Source organism: Chiroxiphia lanceolata, chromosome 6 (genome assembly GCF_009829145.1).
Source record: "Chiroxiphia lanceolata isolate bChiLan1 chromosome 6, bChiLan1.pri, whole genome shotgun sequence".
Taxonomy (NCBI): domain Eukaryota; kingdom Metazoa; phylum Chordata; class Aves; order Passeriformes; family Pipridae; genus Chiroxiphia; species Chiroxiphia lanceolata.
In genome coordinates, this window is record NC_045642.1 from 23,739,396 (window position 1) to 23,763,032 (window position 23,637).

The window sequence follows — 23,637 nt, forward strand, 5'->3', positions numbered from 1 at the left end:
GGAAGAGCAAAAAAGCTCTGATTCCCAATCAGTGCAGTTTTGCTAGTGACAGTAGCCGTGAATTCAGCGAGAAGAGGGTGTGTCAGGTTTCCTGACCCTGCAGCTCTGGGGAGACTTCTGTTCTGCAAGCTCACTGCTACCCAGGAGCACTTTGCAAAATATTGTTACTTTTCACCAGAGCAGCTTGTTTCCGCCACGTGGAGGTTTGTTTCTGCCGCATGGAGGCACTGATGATACTGTGCAGTCATGAGTGCCTGCTGAGAATATACACGAAGCCCAGTTTTGTTGAATGTGATAAAAATCATAGTGTGAATATTCCTTTGCTCAATGTTCCGAGTAGCCTTTTCCCTCTTTCCAGTGTTCAGCTGGGAGAACTCTGTTTTCCTTTTAATTTGGTAAGGGGTTTTTTGGGGGTTTTTTTTGAGGTCAGTGTAGCAAGTGCTTTGCTGGCTTTTCATCTTTCATTACCATCTTCTTTAAACGCTCCTTCTTCCCCTCTATAAATGAAGCTCCACCAAAACAGTATCTCAAGTATGCATTTATGTCTGTTCCAAAGAAATGCATCTGTGCACTTAGGTCCCAGCTTTCCCTGTATATGGCTTCGATTTGAGCAGCTTTTCCTAGTGGTTTTCCAGCTTTAACCAAGCTTCTGACACTTGCCCCAGTGGAGGGCAGCAGCATCAGTGAGACTGATTAAACAACAGTGTTAACAGCACTAAGGAGAAAATAGAACAACAACTGACAAGGGTCGTTGCCTTTCTGTAGGTTTTTCTTACTCTGCAGCCCACAAGCACATTTCAGAGGAGTGCATCCTAAACGACTTATCTTGTCCTGGGCCACGGCAGTGCTTAGAGGCATCTATCTCTGAGGAGGCACCAGCAGGGCCATCACAAATGTGGAGCCTTCACTTATACCAATTTTTCAGAAAGTACTACAAGTGGGTTTTCTGCCTGCACAGAGGGCAGTTGGCCAAGATCTTATGATTAACTGTATTTCTTCGAAAGAGGAGGATCTGAGCTAGCCCAGCCAGAATTTATTCCCCTAACATTGCAATGATACTAACAATAGATCCCAAATTAAATGAAATCAAACGTTCTGTCTACTAATAGTAGCATCTTTGGTTTCATTTAATTTGGGGCCATAAGCAGGAAGAAACTGAACACATTGAGAAACCAATAGGTTTTCCCGCCCATGGTGTCACTTCAGAGATACAGTTGATAGGTGTTGTAACCATTAAGATATCTTACTTCTTGTATGTGGCCTCTGATCTCCTTTGTGCTGTGCTGCATACGTATACACAGATGTTCATTGCCCAGGCTGCCGATTATTCCTCTGTCTGCAGTTCCATCTTATTTATGTGCAAAACTGCATGTTCAGACAGTCTGTTTTTTCCGTCCCTATTAAATAGATCTGCTGCCTTCTTTTCTTTCCCCAATAAAAAAACATAGTTAGGACCAATGTTTTGTTTGTTTTTAAAGTTTCCTTTGACTGTGGCTGGAAAAATTAACACACACTCCCTTTGGACAAAAGTGCTTTTTCTCAGGATGGCTGCCTCTTCTTCTCAATGGGCTGAGGCTATGAGTTGTTTGTTTGAAGCACCAGAAACTGGGTGCAGGCTCCTGTCAGTGGCAGTGATGGAAAGCCTAGCCAGGAAAAACAAGTGGGTGGCCTCATTCCTTTTGAGAACAATGGGAAACAGCATCCATTTCTGGGTGAAGCAAGAGCTTGCTGTGAAGCAGACAAATGCTGGATGTGCAGTACCATGATGCTGAAAAAAAGACCTTTCCTCAGGGAAAGTGAGTTGCAGAAATTGCCTGAGTCTAGTCAAAATTGCCCTACTCTAAAAAAAATCTGATTTGATACAGCCTCTGCATAACATCCTGCAAGTTGTAACAGAAAGGGTGGTGTAAACAACATTCCACCGCATGTTGTGCCAGGCAGAACAATACAATGTATTTCAGACCTCTAAATTTCATCAAAATTTTGAGCAATATCACCTTAGAAGCTAATTAACTTTGCGACTGATTGTGAGTTTACACACTTTTTTCTGTGTACGAACTGTGGCAAGTGATACGAGACTGAACTGAAATTCTCATATGTAAGTCAGGGCATCAGACGAAGTGTAAAATTTCATTTTACCTGTAAAGCTGAGAAGGCTCCTTCACACTAGTGTTGCTTGGTGGTTTTTTTCTTAAGCTTGAAAATTGTCTCTTAAAAACAAAACAGCTGCCTTTTCCTGGTGTGATTGAGGAAAACTGAGAGGTTGTTGCAGGTGGGGGGAGCTGGATCCCACCGAACTCCTCTGCCCCAGTGCTGCACTGGCCAAGTGGTTGGATGCAGGGGGCTGCTTTGCGCTGATTTCCTTTTACCCAATTATGCTTTGTGGGATGTTCAACCCAAGGAACGTGGCTGAACGAAAGAGGAAGCCCAAGTTTTCCAAGGAAGAACTGGACATTCTGGTCACTGAGGTGACCCGAAATGAAGCCATGCTGTTTGGGAGGGAGACAATGCGTCTATCCCATGCCGACAGGGACAAGATCTGGGAAGGCATAGCCAGGCAGATCACATCAGTCAGCCAGGTCTCCAGGTCTGTAAAAGACGTTAAACACAGATGGGACGACATGAAGAGAAGGACCAAGGACAAACTGGCATTCATGCAGAGGTCCCTCTCCAACCCTGGCAGCATGGGGCAGCCCTCGGCCATCGTCCTGACCGCCCACGAGAGAGCCATCGAGTCGACACTGCGTTCATCCCACCAGATGCACGGCTTCCAGAGAACGGATCTGGACGTGGTTGACAGCCTGTCAACAAGCTGTAAGTATCATTGCCTTAACACCTCTTTGTCTTATGCTTGGATACCTCAGTTTGACACCATAAGAGCATTGTGTGTTGTGTGAGATGCTGGGTTGCCTGTCAAGACAGGTCTTACTGCTGTGGTTGGTTTCAAGACAGCCTGCTCTGGTGGTTGTGGGGTGTTGAAGTGGATTGTTTCCAAGTTAAGATCATCTTCTTTATCTGTTTATCTAGTTCTTTTCTATACTGTCTTCTAAGGGTAGATGATGGATTATAAATCTGACCTAATCCTACAAGTGAGGGAGCATCTGTAGTTGAAGTGCAACTACCTCCAGTCTGTGGGGAAAATGCTTGTAATGGATTAGGGGATCTTCACTGTGATAAAACAGCAGTGTTATCAAGCTGGGGGTCATCTGCCAGTCACTTCCAAAAGGACTGTTGGAGGTCTCAGTGATCACTGGCGTTCGTTGCTCTGAGGCCGGGCCACTTGTGATTTCTCAGTAGTGGTCTGAAGGATCAGCATAAATGCTATGAAAAAGATAGATGATAACGACTGCTTCTTCACTGGTTTTAAAGGAATTGCTGGCCCTGCTTTTGAAGTTATCTTCTTCCACCACAATTCTCAGACACCTTCCAGCGCTAAACCACAAGCTGCTTTTGCAAGTTCTTCCCATAGCTGTGTACACACAGGTTTTCATCATGGAGGTGCAGCTTCTTGGTCTGTGAGCTTTTAGGGATACAAAGGAGAGAAAGGGGATAACTTCTTGGGAAGTGAGTCAACTAACACCTCGTGAGCAGCACTGTCCTACCACATTAGATCTGATCTCATATTTGTAGTAGTGTTGTTAGTGGGAAAGCAAGGACAAAAATCTTCAAGAACTTAAAAAGTGGGAATTGGTCATTATTTACATCTCTCTTGGAAGCCAGTGGCACTTTACAACAAGTGAAGTCTTGTCTCTTCTTACTCTTGATATACCTGTACTTGTAAACTGGCACATCACTATATATTTATCAGACTAATGAGAACTTTCCCCTAGTGTTTTGCTTTGGTTTTGATTTTGCATCAAGTATACTTGCCTGATTAACATAGAGTGCTGTTGCTGCTACGCCTGTCTGCCTCGTTGTCTTAGTGATATCAAGCTATGTAGTGGCTTTGCAGTACACACTTTGTGAGCAGCAGATACTACATCTATGCTTTTCTCAGTGCAGGGATTGTAAGAAATGACACAGGAGCAGAATTTTTGCATGAGGGGTTTGTGTCCCTCCAAAATACTGGAGTGTGCTAGCTACTTATGGTTTTGGGGAAAGAGAGTCATTGCTACTGTCTGAAATGGATTTATATTCTAGTAACAAATGATGCTGTGTACAGGATACCATAATAGCTTGGGTTCATCCACTCTTCCAGCTTCTTATGGCTAAGCTTGTCACCCAGGTGCTAACGTTGCAGCACTTGCATGTTGAGTTATGCATTGGAAACTACAGGCTTGCCTGAAATGGTAAACTGAGGGGAGGGGAAAACCCTTTTAACATGTTCTTTGAGATACCCTGAAACAGAAGCCAGAGTTGTGAGGGATTTCACACTAATAATTCATACTTCCTCTTCTATTTAAGCTGGTGAAGATGAAGAGATGCCAGGCACTTCTCAGGAACAGCACTTCGCTTCGCTGCAGAGGGCTGGTGCAGGAGTCAATCATCTCTCCGGGCCCTCCTTCCTCCGCACTTCTTCCTCATCAGAGCACTTGGAAGCTAGCAGCCAAAGGCAGGAACTGCACTGTCCATCCCCACGCACCACCTCGTCCTGCAGACCCCCGCACCCCCGCACAAGGAACCCACCCCTCTCCAGCTTCGATCGCCAGCTTCTCCATTCCCATGCTCAGCAAACAGACATGTTCGGGCAGTTCTGCCAGGAGCTGGTGGCCATTCATAGGGACATGGCAGACAGCATGCATGCCGTCAGTCAGAGGATGGCTGACCTCACCAGCCAGGTCAGCCAGATGTGTCAAACACTAACAGAAATACGTAATGGGGTCCAGGCTCTCCATAGGACACAAGATCCTAGTGTCATGCAAGGGTCTTGTCAACAAGACACTTGCCCTAAACAGCCCTCAGAACCTAGTTCAGCATCTAACCAAAACCCTCTAAAACAGATGACTCCTGCACGGACTACCAGGTCACAAAAGAGAAAACATTTTTAGTCTGTGTCATATAAAGTAAAGAAGGGTGCTTCTTCCTGAGCTGCTGCATGCTCACATGGCTTCTCTATGTGTATCAGTACTCTGTGGGGAAGGTAAACAGCTGACCCAACCCATCCACCCCCCTGCCAGCTGTATGAATTATGGCAGCTAAATAATAGGACTTTCCCTCTGCGACGGCAAAGAGGAATCTTGGAATGTAGGACGTCTTTCTATTCATAGAGACTGGGAGTTTTCACTGACTTCCCCATGCTTTAAATGCTCTATAAACTGAGATGCAATAGGAATCATTATCTGAATCTCTTCCCATACCTGTGAAATGTTATTTATAGCGACAACATGCTAAGAGCTCCCTTTGCAATTGACTAACAAATTTACCCTACTACTGCCTTCCCATCATTTTCCTGAAAATTAGTATAGGCGATATGTGCAGAAATATAGCCTTATGACTCTAAAGACTCTTGCTGCTCATTCTTTTATTGTGCATTCAGCAATAGTGAGCAATCCAGGGTTTACTGTGACTTATACACAGTTTTGGGGAGAGGGGTTTAAAAGAGCTTTTGCAGAGAAGTGAAGAAATCATGATGTTGAGGACGGGTCTGAGCACGGTGGTTTTAGACTTCTGAGAAGGGCTGTGATGGCATGGGCCTGGATCCTGCAGTAGCACATGCACTTATATTAAAGAATTTAAATTTTGTTTGCTCAGGTCTGAAACCCTTACCTACCCTTCACAGTTGCAGTTAAAATACAATTATTTTGTAATATGAGAACATTTAAAGAGAATTGTATCATATTATTTTCTTGCATGTTGTAATCTTCAGTTTTGAATCACCTCACCCTCTTCAGAACGTGAAAGACTGGACAGAAACAACAAAAGATATAGGGCCTGCTTCTGACCTTAAGAACAGTTTGGTTTTGTTTCATTGTAATTCTGTCAGCTTCAGTACAGTTACTCTGCACTTAGTGTTATTTAGCATGGGATCTGTTCTGTGTTCTCCTATTGTGAAGAGTTTACTGTCTAAATTCACAGCTACATAGATTAAAATCTTAGACGTGTTGGTTTTGTACTGCTTTCTTTCCCCATAGAGATGCAAGAAAGGACTGTTACAACATTTGAATTGTTTAGTGCTGTGTGAGGTTCCCATGTACAACCCTGATTCTGAAACTAGGCTTTAATAGTGTCACCTCAGGTGGTGATAATGTATGTGGTAGCTCTTTTATAACATGTCTGTTTTCTCCTTGATTTGCACATCTGCATCTACCATGCTGCCCCCATTTCTGGAAAAATCTGGATCATTGTCATGATCAGCAGGGAAAAGGGCCAAGGTGTTAACTACACATAGCACACCACTGCTCTCCAGGCTGTCCTGTTGTTTTGGAGGCAGGTTGCAGGAAGCTATTCCAGTTAATATGGATGAGCATCATCATGCCATGTCTGGGCTACAAACTTGGCTAAAAATTTACAGAAACTTCAGTGGGAATTGAACACAGGCAGCATGGTAAAGCAGAAGAATGGCTTGTTTTGTGTGATCTTCAGGGATCTTCTCTAGTCTGTCTGACCTGTCCTTTGAAAGTATAGTGCACTAGCTTCTCTTCTGGAAAGATCATTGTATATCTGTTGTCAGGCATACTTGACCTGCTTTTCCTTTTTTTTTTCTAGATGTTCTGTAATTTTAATTCAAGTAATTTATTTTTAGTGGTGCAGTAAAAGGCCGTTGCTCAAGGAAGCAGTGGTCTGGCTAGGAGAAAAGCCTCCTTTCTGGGGAATCACTTGACTGGTTTCACACAGAGGACATTCCTTGTAGTGCTGATGCCAGACCGGGGCAGAACTTGCTCACCTTCCTCTGAGGATGTCCTTTTACTTCTGTTGTACCATTTGTATTCTACAAAAGTCACAGTCTCTCTTCAGATGAAAGAGAGATTGGGAAATCTGGCAGAAGTGGATCTAATTTATGAATCAGAGAGAACTGAGAAAAGGTGATAAGCTTTAAAGGCTTTCTGGGTCGATATAATGCTGCTACTATATATTAGAAGTGGTATTTTATATTTTTATAGTATTTGGTCTCTGCTGATGTTCTCCCATGGGTATACTGATAAGATTAGATCCTCTGATGTTGTCCAGGGGGATCTCTTCTGGGAACCCTTGGATCTGCAGGGAAGGAGACTCCTGCAGGTGCTGGGCACTGGAGGGAGTTAGCATCATTGCTGCCATCCAATCACCCACATAGATTGTGTTAAGAGAGAGAATCCTGGTGAAGGATGCACAGCTCTCAATACAAACCCCGAAAGGCTGGGTACTGGTCAGGAAAAAGGACTTTTTACTGTAGACTGCATGATATCTCCCCCAGTTTCCTCTGTGGACTATTACAGATCGGTCCAGATCAGGGGACGTATCTCCTGCCCTGTGTAGACCCCTCGGTGGAGTGGCTTTTCTGTACTGGCTCACAAAGGATACTTCCTCCTGCACCCATCATGTTAACTGGCTGTTGAAGTAAGTGCCTGCATCAAAGCAAACTGCTGTGCTCAACCCCAGTATCTCCATGTCTTGTACATGCTGAAAAAATTCTCTTTTTAAAAGTATTTTTGTTAAGAATGCAATAAATATATAACACTTTTAACACGGCTGCTGTTGAGTCATTTGTTTCTCTCATACAGTTTTTGCCTGAGCTGGTAACAAGCCTGTCACAGATGTGGGTCTCCTGGAGACACTCAGCATCAGAGTGCTGAGGCAGGGTCTGTGGGTATGGCATCTCGGGGCACCAGCTTGGGCTGGTGGCAGCTCTCTTGCACGGGATCTCCTGCCCTGGCTCTGTGCCCAATGTTGATTTTGGGAAGGCCAGTGGCCTGTTCCCTGCGGTGCTCTACTCTACCTGTCAGGGTGACATCAGAGCACCCCCGGGGCCAGATGGAAGGTAAGCAACGGAGTGGGTAGGAGGGAGGCATGAGGCAAGGCCAGGGGGATAGCAGAGGGGAGAAAGATAAAAGCCTGAGCCTTCCTCCAGCTGAAAATGTCCCCTTCCTCTTTGCTGTCTCTTCTGGAGGGTCTGTTCTCCTCCTGAGAGGAATGGTCCCAGCTGCCAAAAAATACCTTGACATTTTTCTGGGCATGCTCACTTGACCATCCCAAAATGTAGCAATTTGGTGTCCTGAGTGGGCTGTGGCTTAAAAAAAAGGGCGATATGATGTTTATTTGCTGCTAGCTAGAAAGTCTGTGAGAAAGGTGGTCCTGCAGAGCAAGGAGCTGTGCCTCCAACAGTGATGGGGTTGATTGAAACCCCAATAGCTACAGCTGGGTTATAACTGGTCTCCATTGGTACAGTGACTGGTCCTGAGTAGCCTGGGCAGGATCTGAGCCTGACCTGTCCTGGGGACTCGGCAGGACATGAAATTACCTATTTGTGGCTGGTTGCAATGCACCTTTGTAGGACCAGGTGCAGCTGAGGGTGGCTGGATCTGTCCTGGGAGCAGTATGACCCCAGTCCTCCTCTGAGGATCATGGTCCCTTGGGAAAGCTGCTATGCAAGCAGGGCTGTGTCCATCTGTGTGCGTTGCTTGGGTCAACCTAACCATGCCTGTCCTGGGCATCCAAACCAAAGTAGCCTCCTTGCCTCAATCCAGACTTAGTATTTGGCATTGGGAGGGGAACTGGGTACTTTCCAGCCTTCACAGGAAGGGTTGGGTTGTTCAGGATGTGAGCACTTTGGCTTCGGGACATGTGTCAGAGAAGGCAGATCCTACAGTCTCTCCTCAGCAGGCAGTTTGTGTCCCCTGTTCACCAGGCAGGCTGCCCTTTTGTGGAATGACTTTCTCCATCCTTGGAAAGCACCTGTGGTGTGCAGCGGCACTAGGTGTCTTAGACCGATATGAGGTTTATGCAGTCCTTTGTAACCTGCGTCTTGAGCTTCTGGGGACACTGAAGCCTGGGGCTGGGCAGCACTGGGTTGTTTGTGTGGATGATCTCATCCCATTTACCTTACCTGAGGGAAGTATCACAGGTGGAAAGCTTCCTCTCCGGGAGGGTAAACCACTTAGTAGCTGGGAGCAGCTGTGGGGAAACATGTTTGTGACTGGATTATTCCACAACTCTCTGTTAAGGGCTCTTGGTGAAATTGGCAGGGCTGGTGGCTGCAGGAGGCTGGATGGGAGTGAGCGGCCAGGCAGCATGCTGCAGGGTTGCAGCAGTTCTGCAGCTCGTACCCTCCAGACTGCAGTCTCCTCCCAGCTCCCCACTGCTCCAGGAAGTGGCCAGAGCTACCGAACACAGGCAGCAGAGCTGAAGGACGCTCTCAGGCAGAAACTTGGAGAGCTGTAGAGGCAGAAGGAGAGCGATGAATAGGAAAAGCATGCTCATGCTTAACAAAATACTTAATAATAAAAGCGAGCCCTGGTGGGAATAGATAACCAGACTCTCCTCTTCCTGTTCAAAGTTGTATTTTAGGGAATTTTCTAAATCTCACTGTCAAATGCAGTTTTCTGTGACTGCACTGGACCATCCTGGCACTGCTCAGTGAATTCCTCAGTGCCACTGGCTGTGGGGGTATGAGTCCTGTATGTTGTGTTAAGGATCTCTGAGTGACTTCTGGTTGGTAAATCTTTGCAGGTAGCCAGGCTCCTTTACAGGGGCACCCTGATCTTGTCACTGTACTGTTGTGGACAGTGGGATGCTAGGAAGCATCCTGACATTTTGCTTGGACTGGGGAGAGCATCCTCTAGGATCTCCTGTACTGCAGGGCATCAGACTGACCGCAGCACATTGGTATACTTCAAGGGCTGTGTATCTCATGGCTGTCTGAATGCCTGATCCACCTTGTGATGAGTAATCCCTAACACCCAGAAGCAACAGCCTGGCAGCTGTGTGCCATTGCAGGGCCTCCTTCCCACTGAGCTGGTCCAGGTCTTTCTTCCTTTTCAAATACACAAACTGGTAGTTTAAAAGTTCTTTTGTTTTGTGACCAAAAGTAAAAGAAGGGTTAATAAAAGCCAATTTTGGCAGTGCCAGAGTCTACTGTTTAAAAAATTGCTGAAAATGGCAGAGAATCCTGGGTAGCACACATTAGGAAAAATACAACTGCTTGCAGGCACATGCACAGTTGCTTAACATTAAAACCGGAATTGCTGGACTCTCAGGGGGTCTGTTCTATGTGTTTTGTGGGAAGTTTCACCAAGTTTGTGACCTTATGTATATGTGAGTTAGTGTGATCACGTGCAGGTGGGCTTGTGTCTTAATTTGTGCATTCACATGGCTGGAGAAGGGAAGAATATGCAAGTAAACTTTGGCAGATTTCTTAAGCCAAAGAAATACCTATCTATATAAGGGAACTTGAGCAAGGACTAGTAGCAGCAGTTGTCAGAGGAGCCATGTGCCACTTGCCTTCATTAATGTTGCTGCATCAGGGAGCGCTGAATAACAGAGGCAAATGGCATAAGAAAAGAATAAGCTTTATCTATGAACTGTTCAGGTGTGCTTTGGGGTCTGTACATGCCATGATGGGTCCTCCTCATGGTCCTGGGTAGGTGTTGCGAGCACATGGTGGTGGCAGCTGGAGCCAGTATTACCAAGCCTTTTTTATGTCCTCTAGTAGGAACATGAGTAGTGTGAGAGTAAATAATATGACCCTAGTGATAGGTCTCTGTCTTAGCAGGTTGCTTGGAGTGGGAATAAATACATTTTGCTGAGCTGAAAACTAGCTGTTTCAAATCAGGAAAATAAATCCCATGCCCAGAAAGTGATCTTTCTGTCAGCATTGCCAGGAGATCCCCACAATGTGGTGCTGGGGTTTCCACTTGCAGAGCTGTTTGTATTTTTATGTCACACCCTGCTGACCTCTCAACTGCAAAACCTTCCAGTACTGGAACATCCTTGGACTACCAGCAATGCTTTCATGCACATTAGGTATCCATGTTTCTGTCCTTAGAATCTCAATTCTGCTTGTCTGAGAGGAGAGAAGCAAGGAAATCTGTTATCTACTAAAAAGGAAGGCAGTGTTTTGGGGAAGTAGATAGGCAGAGGAACCCTGCCATATTCCAGATGTTCCCGAGAACAAGGAAGGAAGCTCTGGGATGTGAAGTGATGGTGGGGAGTCACAAAGTCCTTGTTTCCGTCACTAGACAAAGATACTTCTGCCCAGGAGAGTCTGTGTCACCCTTACTGGCAGATACCCCTTGAGGCTGCATATGCATTCTTGTCATCCCTTCCCCAGCAAGAAATTGACCCACTGGCTTTGTACTCCCTGGGTGTCCATCCTCATTGTTCTGTATCTCTGGAAATTTGCACACCACTGCTTATAATTCCATGCTTTCCAGTCTGGCTGTGTTGATGGCTCTCTCTGAAGGTCATTCTGGCTTCTTGATAGTTGTCATTCTGATACAAGGTGGGGCACAGGAGAGAAGTTTGTGCTTCACACCTGCCTTGTCACCTTGCCCTCAGGTACGTCATCATCTCCCGGGAGGAGAGGGAGCAGAACCTGATGGCCTTTCAGCACAGCGAGAGGATTTACTTCCGTGCCTGCCGTGACATCCACCCTGGGGAGAGGCTGCGGGTGTGGTACAGTGAGGATTACATGAAGCGGTTGCACAGTATGTCCCAGGAGACTATCAACAGAAATTTCACAAGTGGTGAGTCCCTTCTGTTTCCATCCTCTCTCCTGATCCCCTTGGGCTGCCCCACTTGTTGGGCCAAGTGTGGTGGGTGAAGTAGGTGATGCACAGGCTGTGTGATGAGAGATGTATTTCTAGAAGCAGAGCATCTCTGGGTGAGAGCCTCCAGCTCTGCCTGGCATGGATGGATGGGTGTACAAGAAGAATAACATAACCTGTCATGGAGATCACGAAAGAAAGATTTATGCTGTGGTGTGTCATGTCATGTGTTGTGTTGTGTCATGTCATGTGTGTGCTACAAAGGCCTAATGCAACACCCAGGGATCACAGAGCACCCCTGTCACAAGACTTTCTGGCCTGAAGATTGCCAAGCTGGTGATCCTACAGACAGCTTTAGGTTTTTCCTCTGAACATGCTGCACCCTCTGGCACCCTCCTATGAGCAGCCTGTTTGAGAGAGCTCCACTTTGTTTCATGGGCCTATGAAAGATATTTCCTTGGTGTGTTTGTATGTCCATTTTCCTCGTTTAATTTATCTCCTCTTTCTTCAGAAAGATAATTTGGGATCAGCGCGACATCAGCTAGAGACTCCTTAGTCTCACAACCTTAGAGTGTATGTACAACATACAGGAGGCTTTGTAATTATCAGACTGATTCTTCCTTGGATAGAAATTGTTATCTTATCTAAAGAGTAGCAGTGTTGGAACAAACCCAGCAGTCCTTTGGGCCAACATATTGTCAGCAATACAAGAAGCTTTAGAGGAAAGCAGAAATTCTTAATGCATCTGTTCATCTATACAATGCTGATACCTGAAGTTAATTAGGAGCATTTCTTTCTAGGCTAGATGCAGAATGGCAGGGCCTCAGAGGGGCAGCCACACTAAATATAACTTTGTAATCAAGATTCCCGTGTATATTATTACACAGCTGCTGTTGCTGCCTTGACTTGGTAAAAGGTGTCTCCTCTTCAGTAATGGGGTGGACAAGATGTTCTGAAAAAGCTGGTTATCTCTATCACCTAGGGTTATTATGCACTTGCAGTGTTACATCTTGGTGGCTGTACTTGGGCAATTCCTACTTCTGAATGAACATTGTTATGAATTTGCTTTTTTGTATTAATGAACATCGCTGAGTGATTAGGTACAGCTTCAGTGATTTTGCTGCAATAACATGCACACATTAGTCATCCAAATGGCTTAGTACTTTCTGAAAGTACAGCAAGACAGTCTGTGCCCTTGGACCAGCTACTGTAGAGGGGCACCAAGGGTATTAGCTATTGCCCTGCCATACAGACATGCCTTTAGTCATAGTTTGTCGTGGTGTGGTGGTTTGTGTGAGCTGAAACCTGCTCTGTGCTACAAGTGCAGTGAGGATCTGCCTCTGGACTCGTCAGGACCTGCCATAGCCTAACACATCCTCAGGCAGAAGTCCATGTGGCTGTGGAGACCATTCCAGAAATGTCTTGTTGACCTCATCCTGCTACAAGCTGAGCTCAGCCTGTGTTCACAAGAGGGGCGCAGAGATGTTGTTAAAATGGGGCATCACTCGGGCCATTTCTAGACTTGTGAGACATCAAAGCCTCAACTGGGAGGGCACTGGGAAGTGGTCAGGAAGCAGCACAAAAATTTGTTGAGTTACTTTCTGTTTAAAAGATTTCAAATCCCCGCAGATGAGCCTGTCAAATGAAGTGAAGTGGCACACTTTATTAAGTCACAGAAAAATGACATGGTTCCTGGGTTTCGTTTCTGTAGATAGTTTCTGACTCGCCTCATCATTAGAGCTGAGACCAATATTATGAGGGATCGTCTTGTGATTTTTAGCTTTTCCATAGGGCTGAAGCACTCAGCTGGTTGGGGAAAAAATCACCAAGGAAGAAGAATTCGTTCTCTAAATCCCTACCTCTGACAATAGTTGTTATAGTCTGTAACAGGGAAAATACTAAGACAGAGACTCAAAGCTTTGTCCATAGAAATTCTCATCAATGTGTTGAAAATGAGATCTGTTGTTATGGATTCACTAAAAGAGTGGCTGGGATTCCCAGCCAGCATCCAAACTCAGTGCAAAATCCCATCCATTCAGGCCAGCCCTTTTTACAGTGCCTTACTCTAACTGTTTCAAGTCTTGCATCTTTTCTGCATTCTTAGCATTGCTCTCCTTAGAGAGGGAATGGTAGCTTTTGCTCCATAACTCTTATGAAAGCATGAATACACTTTAAAAGCAAACAAAATCAAAAATCAGCATAAAGCAGCGTCTTGTTTGGGAAGCCTTCAATGCTTGAAGTTATTTACAAGATAGAAGAATGATGGAAATTGAGCCAAACCTATCGTCTTTTGAATTTTCAGGTAAGGAAATCTGGCTATTCCCTTTATTTTAAGCAATTAATAATTTGTATGAGGTTGCTTTTATTTTTTTTTTTCCTATTACTGAATGGCCATACTCTCAGACTCCACCGGGACAAGCTACATGTCCCGTCCTTGGCGGGCATTCACCCGTTGTAGCTCTGTTGACAATGAGTACCTTAGGTTTTAAGAGTGCAAGTTATTTTTACTCCTTTACATTTGCATTTCTGGAGCAGCCTCCAAACTGAATGAGAGTAAAGGGGCTTGCAAACTTTGTGCCATGGCGTGCACGGACGCTGGGGTTATCATGAAATGGTGTAAATCTCTCACTGCACTGCTGTACACTTGATACCTTTTACCAAGTCAAAACAGGCACAGGACTTCCAGCCAGCCAAAATGGTGCTTAGGCTCTGTGTATTAGGTTCCACTATGATCAGTCATTCACTTCATAGTCCTCTTCCAGCACAGGTTGGTTACACCTTTAGGTTGAACAAGCTGCCTGTAGTTTCTCTTCTCTTTAAAGTGTGTGGGTTCTACTCTGCTGTGGCTACCCAGGACTGTCTCTGTTTTTGCAGACATGCCCATTAGCAGGGCTTCTCCTCTTGCAAGCCTCAGTTTCCACTGAGTTGTGTTGGTTCCCTGGCTTGTAACACAACATGCAGACCTGCAAAGATCCAGTCTGCCTTTTTGTTCTTTTTTTGTTTGAGTTTTAGATTGAGGGATGTTGCTCAGTTCCCAGTGATAATCCCCACACCCCATTTTCCTTTCTAGGAGACAAAAAGTTACAGAGTGAAAAGTCAGAAAAGAACACAGAAAATCAAGAGGATGCAAGGGGGCCACTCCACTTCACCTTAAAGCAAGGGAAGAGCCCCTACAAGCGCAGCTGTGATGAGGGGGAATCCCACCCCCATACAAAGAAAAAAAAGATTGACCTCATCTTCAAAGACGTCCTGGAGGCTTCTTTGGAGTCTGCCAAGTTTGATGAGAACCAGTTAGCAACAAGTACACCACTTGCCATCAGAAAAGCATCTAAATACCAGGCTGAAGACATCTTTGAGCAGTGTGGCGGTGCCATGCAGCACAGCTCCCTGGGCCTCAGCAGAAACCAGAGCGAAGGGGAATGGAAGGTCCCCCACAGTTCCTCTTTCATCTCAGCCAAGGAGGTGGGCATCCTTGAAGACGAGGAAGAAGAGCCCCTGTCACTCAAAGCAGACAGCCCAACTGAGTTGTCACTAGCCTCTGCACAAGGCAACTCCCATGAAATCCCCAGCACATCCTTTTGCCCCAACTGCATCCGGTTGAAGAGGAAAATCCGGGAGCTACAGGCTGAGTTAGACATGCTGAGATCTGGGAAGTTACCTGAGCCACCCGTGTTACCGCCCCAGGTACCCGAGCTCCAAGAGTTCTCAGACCCCACAGGTAAGCCCTGCCAAGTTAGAGCATTCTCCAAACCCTGCCTAAGGAGAGTAGTGAGATGCCTGTGTGCTGTGTACCCATCTAAAGCATTTTGCTCTGAGTATTCAGGTGAACCTGTGGTTCCATGGAAGGTTCATTGTCAGGTTTTGTGACTGGGTGGGCCAGGAGCTGATGCTGTGGGTACAGTGGAAAACACTGTCTGGGAAAGACTCTGTATGACAACTTGCTCTATTTGTTGCCATTGTAATTGATAATACACTGTCAATAAAAAAGACATTCCATTGCAGACAGTTTGTTTGCTGTATTTTTGATGCATTCTCTTTCAGCGGAAGCCCCTCCACAATACCTCACATGCTACCAAGAAAATCTGAATGACTCTGTGGTAACACTGAAATGTGCTCTCTTTGTGTATGAAATGATGTCCTGCTGTGTCCCTTGTTGGAAAGCCCTCTCTGTTTCTTCCACTGCCTTAACACAACCATGTGTCCCTTTCTGAAGATACATTTCCTTTCCCCCAGGAACATGCTGTCAAGCAGCCAGGAGTCTTCAGTAAAGGGAACATTTGGGTCAAACAGTGTATTGTTCAAGTGGCCAGGATGTAGTGTCCTTTCTTGCTGTTCATTGTGGCATGTTGGAGACAAAGTTCATATGCAGAAATATTGACTTCTTTTCCTTTCTAAGCCATGATTCAAATTCTATCCATAATGTGTTGTGGGCAGGAGAGGGGAGGCTGTGTCCAGCTCATTGGGCAATGCTCTACTGTCACCAATAGGATGCTTCTCTAGCTCAGTGACTTTGTAAATATCATATTTTTTTCCTTTTTTTATTTTTTTTGTTACAGCTTCAGAAAGCATCATCTCAGTTCCCACCATCATGGAGGACGATGACCAAGAGGTGGATTCTGCTGATGAATCAGTTTCCAATGACATGATTGCTGCTACAGATGAGCCTTCCAAGATGTCTTCTGCGACAGGCCGGAGGATACGGCGGTTCAAGCAAGAGTGGCTTAAAAAGTTTTGGTTTCTGCGGTACTCCCCAACATTGAATGAAATGTGGTGCCATGTCTGTAGGCAGTACACAGTGCAATCCTCTCGGACTTCAGCCTTCATCATTGGCTCAAAGCAGTTCAAGATACACACGATAAAGCTTCACAGCCAGAGCAACCTCCACAAGAAGTGCCTGCAGCTTTACAAGCTCAGGATGCACCCAGAGAAGACAGAAGAGATGTGCCGAAATATGACCCTGCTCTTCAATACAGCCTACCACTTGGCCCTAGAGGGCAGGCCCTACTATGACTTTCGGCCTCTAGCAGAACTACTGAGAAAGTGTGAACTCAAGGTGGTGGATCAGTACATGAATGAAGGAGACTGCCAAATCTTAATTCACCATATCGCCCGGGCTCTTCGAGAGGACCTGGTTGAACGCATCCGGCAGTCTCCCTTCCTCAGCATCATTCTGGATGGGCAGAGCGATGACTTGCTTGCAGACACGGTTGCGGTCTATGTGCAGTACACGAGCAGCGATGGGCCTCCGGCAACTGAATTCCTGTCCCTTCAGGAGCTGGGCTTTTCTACAACAGACAGTTACCTCCAAGCATTAGACCGGGCTTTTTCCAGCCTGGGAATACGATTGCAGGATGAGAAGCCAACTGTTGGCTTGGGAGTTGATGGTGCTAACATTACTGCCAGCCTCAGAGCCAACTTGTTCATGACAATCAGAAAGACCTTGCCCTGGCTTCTCTGCCTGCCCTTTATGGTGCATAGACCCCACTTGGAAATTCTGGATGCCATCAGTGGGAAGGAACTACCGTGTTTGGAGGAGCTGGAAAATAATTTGAAGCAGCTGCTCAGTTTCTACCGTTATTCTCCCCGACTCATGTGCGAGTTGAGAGTCACTGCTGCCACTCTGTGTGAGGAAACTGAGTTCTTGGGGGACATTCGAGCAGTGAAGTGGATCATCGGGGAGCAGAATGTGCTCAATGCTCTAATCAAGGATTACCTTGAGGTTGTGGCCCATCTCAAAGATGTCAGTGGCCAGACCCAAAGGGCAGATGCTTCTGCCATTGCCTTGGCCCTCCTGCAGTTCCTGATGGACTACCAGTCAATTAAACTCATCTACTTCCTGCTGGATGTGATCGCTGTGCTTTCACGCCTCGCCTACGTCTTCCAAGGGGAGTACCTTCTTGTGTCGCAGGTGGATGATAAAATCGAGGAGGCCATCCAGGAGATCAGCCGGCTAGCAGACTCACCTGGGGAGTACTTGCAGGAGTTTGAGGAAAACTTCCGTGAAAGCTTTAATGGCATTGCTGTGAAAAACCTACGGGTGGCTGAAGCCAAATTCCAGTCGATCAGAGAAAAGATCTGTCAAAAGACCCAGGTGATCCTGGCCCAAAGGTTTGATTCCCGCAGCCGGACATTTGTGAAGGCCTGTCAGGTATTTGACCTTGCAGCTTGGCCCAGAAGCACTGATGAGCTCATGAGCTATGGGAAGGAGGATATGGTACAAATATTTGAACACCTGGAGACAGTCCCATCGTTTTCCAGAGAGGTTTGCAGAGAGGGGATGGACACCCGAGGGAGTCTGCTGATGGAGTGGCGAGAACTCAAGGTGGATTATTATACCAAAAACGGTTTTTAAAGACTTGCTTAGTCACATTTGTAAATACAAACAGAGATTTCCCCTCCTAAATAAAATAGTTCAGATCCTCAAAGTCCTTCCCACCTCTTCGGCCTGCTGTGAGAAGGGGCGCACTGCCCTGCAGAGGGTGCGCAAGAACAACCGCTCTCGGCTCACTCTGGAGCAGCTCAGTGATCTGTTGACAATTGCTGTTAACGGGCCACCCATTGCCAACTTTGATTGCAAAAGGGCACTAGATAGTTGGTTTGAGGAGAAGTCCGGTAATAGTTATGCGCTGTCAGCAGAAATGCTGAGCAGGATGTCATCTCTTGATCAGAAGCCGATGTTGCAGAGCATGGACCATGGCTCTGAGTTTTACCCTGATATTTAGGAAGGAATGCCTCAGATCAGAAAGCAGTTGAATAATTTTTTAATCTATACTCTAAACTTTGATATATTATATAAAATATATATATTATCTATATTAAGGAAAAACCCACACTGAAAATTTAAAAGTTAGACGATGTGCGTCTGATAGAAGCTAAGCAGAATTTTAAAGATTGAGACAATGTTTAGACATTTACTGGTGTCTCCAACCATGGCAGCTGCAATGTAGGTGGCAACATTTCATTCTTCAGAAGCGTGTGCTGGGGCCATACTCTACATGTTCAAACTTAACAATCTATAAGCTACACAACGGGTCTTTGTCAGCCTCATCCTCCTGGTGGTTTCCTTTGTATGTGTGTTGTCGGTTTGTTGGGGTTTGGGTTTGGTTTTGTTTTGGGGTTGTTTGTTTATTTGTTTGTTTTCCCCTCAGTTTTAATCTCTGCCTCTCCTTCCATTGTTCAGTACAGTTATTGAGCCATTTGAGCCTTTTGTTGGCAACCATCACATTTCTGATTTCCGACAGAGCATCCCGTGTGTTTATGTTGCCCTAAGCTTCTCAGCTCCACCCAGTTCTCTTCAGTTGAATGGAAGCTTTTTCTGCTCAAGAGATTACTGGCAGGAGGGAAGAGCTGAGGGCATGATTTTGGGTTTTTATTCTGACTTAGAAACAAATGCCTCCACTAAACTGTGATGCCCCTTTCTCAGTTCTCCCTACCTTTGGGCTGTAGAGTAATACTTGGCTTTCAGCTCTGTTTATGATAACCATAATACCAGTCTATTATACATATATTATAACATGATGTCATGTGCAGACTATAAAATAGCAAAATAGAGAAGGCAGGGGGAAATTTTTGCATTTATATTTTTATATTGTATGAGATAAATATATATATATATATATATATACAACTATTCATTCAAAACCAGGGCTGCTGTGGAAGCTAGACAGCCAATGAGTCGAGAGCCATCTCTGGGCAGAGATTCAAAGGCTTAAAAAATTATATTCTAATTTACATTATTTATACTATGTCTTTATAATCCTAGATTGTTGTGGGTTTTTTGTTTTGTTTTGTTTTGTTTTGTTTGGAATGACTGAAAGAAAAACCTGCTGCGGTTTGATGGCAGGAGCTATCAATGCAAGATTATCTTGGATTATATTCATGTGATGATGTCCTACAAAGGTTCACGTATTCTCTTGTGACCAAGGTAACATGTTCCACAGCACAGCAGACTGATGACAGCAGGAAGAAGGGATGCTCCGCTTCTTCCTGCGAAATCTTTCTTCCTTTCTTGAAGGAATGTGGAGTCCAGCTGAAATGTGAATGGGGGACTTGCACCTTCCATCACAAAGAGATTGTTCTGTGGGCTTGGGGCTCTTTTTTGTTTTATTCTTTTAAAGTAAACAAGCTCCAGGCATCCACACAATATCACTTCAGGTTAGAAAAAAAAAAAAAAAAAAGAATAAAAAAAAGCAACAACCAACCAAAAAAAAAAGAAAAAACACAAACCACACAAACAAAAAAGGTGCAAAAACTCCACAGATGCTAGTGCCTTGCCCTGCTGATGTGGCATGGACAGCACCAACCTGACCAGACCATCATGGGAGTGAGACCTGTTGTCCAAAAGGTGTCCAAGCCAACATGTTCTCACTTCCCAGAGGGATGAGCTTTGTGCCAAGCTGTGTTGTTTGGAAACATGATGGTGGTATCAGCAACACTGAACCTTTCCTTTCTCCTGTTACCCCCCCCGCCCTTGGTCTTGGTGCTAAGATATCTCTAGAACCGTTGCTGCTAGATGATAGCTTTTCATTTATATAAAAATATATATATATATAATATTATTTTATTTTTTAAACGTTTTTGTTTGTTTTCAATGGAGATGTAGCATGTTTGGAACCGATCTCTCTCAGAGTCACTTTCACTGCCAGGGTTCACGCACTGTCTTCCCCGGGAAAACACACACTTCTACCTAGGTCTCACTCACCTCCTGCTAACCCCTTTGCCTTCAGTAGAACTTCACAGCCAGCACTGGGCAGAGGCATGCAGCCAAGCCACTACGGACTGGTTCAGCTTTCACACCCCACAGGAAGAGCTAGACTGGTGTTGATCAGGGTTTTAGAAGTGTTTGCCGCTGTCCCTGTAGGACTGAGGAGGGACTGAGCCCACGCAAAGCACTTGTGGTGGCCCATCCTTGTGCTCAGACTCTGCCTCCTTTTCTGTAAAATGAGGCCTTTTGGTCAGCCAGTCCCAGTGGAGTAGAGTAGACCCTGTGAATATAGCAGCGAGCGCTGGTCAGGCAGCGTACCCTCTGTAGCACTTATTCCCTCTGCCTTACCTCTGACAGCATGTGCAGCCTGAGGGTAGCTTGGGCAGGAGGGGCCACCTGCGCCGGGGCCACCTGCGCCAGCGCCACCCACCTTTTGCCAAAGTGCTGTCAAGGGTGTAGGCACTGAGTGCTTTTCCCTATGGTCCTCATGGAAATGTCACCGTCTAGGTCAGGGCATCACACTGTCACAGCACAGGGACATCGATATGTAACACCTAGCAAGCAAAAAAATGGCTTTGTTTGCATTTTTTTCTGTTTTTCCCTATAAATGATGTGATAAAATTGACTCATTCATCCAGAGGAGTAAATATTAAACTGGAAACCCTCTGCCAGCTGTGCAGACTCGGACGGTTGTTTGCCTGACCATAATGTAGGGATCTTTCTACACAAGTTACTTGTAGCTCTCCGGGCCTGGTAAATAGGCTCTGCTCAGGGTGCTGCCACTAAGCTCATGGAGCTGCTGCCTGTTGAGGAGACGGCAGGTTTCCTCCCTTTTTAAAATGTAAGGAGATGCAAAAAGGTAAAAAAAAAAAGATTGCTGCTCCATTAGTTTCTGACCTGGAGATGGGCAAGGTGAGCATAGATCATAGAGTCCATAGGAACTCCATTAGCTCTATGTGGATGGAGTTGAAAAATCACCTGCCTTTCTGTTAGCAGCAGCAAAAGTTCCTTGGCACAGAACCCCATCAAAGTGCCTGGCCCACATGGAAGGAAGGGATACTTGAGGACAGACTCCAGACACCTTTGGAGACAGGAGTGCTCCCCCAGGGCTTGTGCTGAACTGCCTGAGGGGCCTGTTTACAACTCCTGATCTGAGCCTCCTTACTTTTGCCACTGGGGAGGAAATGGTGCCTTGCCTTCTTGGCAAGAGCTGCCAGAGGCCCTGTTCTGAAATGATTCCTCCAATTTGTCACTCCTTTCCTTTGCTTCACTTGCAAATCCTGCTCTCATCAGTGATACCTTTCATCGGCGGCTGTTATTCCTAATGGCAGAGTGAAATGTACAGCAGATGGGATTTTTTCTCCAGGCAGTCAGCTGACACAGGGAAAGTGCTTGTTTCTTTAGCAAATAACTTCGCTTACACCTGCAAGCGATGTCAGTAGGAAGCATGATTCCCTGCCACTGGATGTTGCAGATATTCATGATGGGAAAGGTCAGAGACCCCTTGCATTGGTGATGGGGAGAGACAAGAGGTTGGCAGAGCAGCTGGCCTAGCCCAGACCAGCCCCTTCAACACAGTTCCCTGCTATACCCCCGTCAGAAAATAATCCTGGCCTTTATCCTAGGCTAATGCAGGTGCTTTGCAAGCTTTCCCTCCAGGGTTACTTACCTATCTCAGATCTCTAGCTCTTACTTTGATGGATAGTCTGTGGATGGAAATGTGCCAGCATGAGCAAGATAGGGAGGAATACTGATGCAAAATGCCCCTGGCTTACCAGTGCCCCCCAGACTTTCCTGGGAGCAGGTGCATTTCTGTGCCCTGTTTGCCTAGGCCTGTCTTGGTGTCAGTGAGGCCAGGAGGCAGCAGCAGGCATAGGGAGGACACAGTGGAGCACAGGAGGGGGCCTCCTTGGCTTGGAGATCATCATGCATCAGGTTTAATCGATGCCTTTCCTGCTGTGCTGAGCGAGTGAGAGGAAATTGTTTTGAACATGTTGCTCACAGCATCTTGAACTTGTTTCGCTGCAAAGACAGAAGGGTTCAGTTTTTCTCAAATGAGCTCTTTATTCTCTTCTTCCCCCTGCATCTCAGCTATGGCATCTGACTGTGAATAATGCACACTTCTCTAGACCCTTGGGTTTGTATTTCTAGCCCATGGGATTTTTGGTTCCCAATTTCCCTTCCCCACTTTTTGCTCAGGCTCCTTGCCTCTTTTACCCTGCTGTGAAGCAGAAATCCGTGAAGCACATTCAGACGGCCTTTTGCAGGGCTCGCCAGTGTCTGCAGGGGTCCGGGCCCTCCAGCCATGAGACTGACCTCAGCAGGGATAATCTTCACAAGAGACCAAAGCTCTTCCCATACCAGCAAAAGCACACAGGAGTTATGGTGGGTTGTGAGGGGACGCAGTGGGCAGGGTCCTGATATGTCATCTGCCTTGGATCTTGAGCTAACTGCAGCAGTGTCCCCCGTGCTGGTCACACTTTTGCTGATATGACTATTCAGACATGATTCAGGCTTGGTCCATCTCTTTCTCACAGCACAAACTCAACCAGGTGGCCCGTGGGGTCTTTGGAGTCCCCCTCCTTTCTTATCTCATGAGGATTGCTGTTTGTTTGTTTGACCAGTGTGTAAGACAGCCTAGACAGCCAGCTTGCGGATAAGCAGAAACAGCCTTTGCCTTTGCAGATTCCCCTCTCAGCCCTGTCAAAAGAGGTCTTAAAAGCAGAGAAATGGTACGTTGATCCCCCAGCCATTGTATACAATGCAGTAATGCCTATGCAATTGCTGTCTCCCTTGGAGACATGTATGATGTGTGTGCATGTAAGCTAGTGTATGTATACAGTACATATGCATATGGTCTATATATTGTATATACGCACATCCCAGTACATATACACACAGTACAAAAGATTAAAATCACATGCTTATATATCTATAAATAAAATCCTATATATTTATATATTTCTATGTTTTCGATAGATATAAAGATATAATATAGAGATAGACTCAACCACCCTTGTGTAAGGCTGGCCCTGTGTTCTGGCACAAGGCATGTAACACTGAAGACTTTGGACTTTGAAATGGTTTTAGCCATACACTGAGGCCTACATTTACATGTACAGCACTCTATGGAGAGGGGCTTTGCTGTGTTTGGGGCAAGGGGTTTCCTTGCTGGCATGTTACCCAAGTGATAAATAAGGTTTGTTTAATAGAGGAATGTCTTGGTAGGGAAAAATGCTCGAGTGTCCTTTTCTTCTCACAAGTAAACCTCTTGCTGAGGTCCTGTGTGTTCACACTTGGACAGATACGTAT

General features: G+C 45.7%; 2 protein-coding genes across 2 annotated transcripts in view; both read left to right on the forward strand.

Moving 5' to 3' along the window:
* Positions 1 to 21,197, forward strand: part of PRDM11 (PR/SET domain 11) — a 44,976-nt gene extending 23,779 nt beyond the window's left edge. Inside the window, 4 exon segments of the mRNA XM_032689945.1 lie at positions 11,413 to 11,600; positions 14,692 to 15,339; positions 16,178 to 17,967; positions 17,969 to 21,197. Of these exon segments, the coding sequence (XP_032545836.1) occupies positions 11,413 to 11,600; positions 14,692 to 15,339; positions 16,178 to 17,967; positions 17,969 to 18,343 (3,001 nt within the window). The 3' untranslated portion in view covers positions 18,344 to 21,197.
* On the forward strand, positions 2,219 to 7,597 carry LOC116787894 (myb-related transcription factor, partner of profilin-like). Its single transcript, XM_032689947.1, has 2 exons — positions 2,219 to 2,814; positions 4,405 to 7,597. Exons 1-2 carry the CDS (start codon positions 2,376 to 2,378, stop codon positions 4,986 to 4,988), a joined length of 1,023 nt encoding a protein of 340 aa, XP_032545838.1. The 5' UTR covers positions 2,219 to 2,375; the 3' UTR covers positions 4,989 to 7,597.
* Positions 21,198 to 23,637: the final 2,440 nt, after the last annotated feature.

Bases quoted from the DNA above. Each gene is read 5' to 3' on its own strand.
- LOC116787894 (XM_032689947.1), top strand. From the start codon at position 2,376: ATGCTTTGTGGGATGTTCAACCCAAGGAACGTGGCTGAACGAAAGAGG. The intron at 2,815-4,404 runs GTAAGTATCATT...CTTCTATTTAAG, and splicing joins TGACAGCCTGTCAACAAGCT to CTGGTGAAGATGAAGAGATG.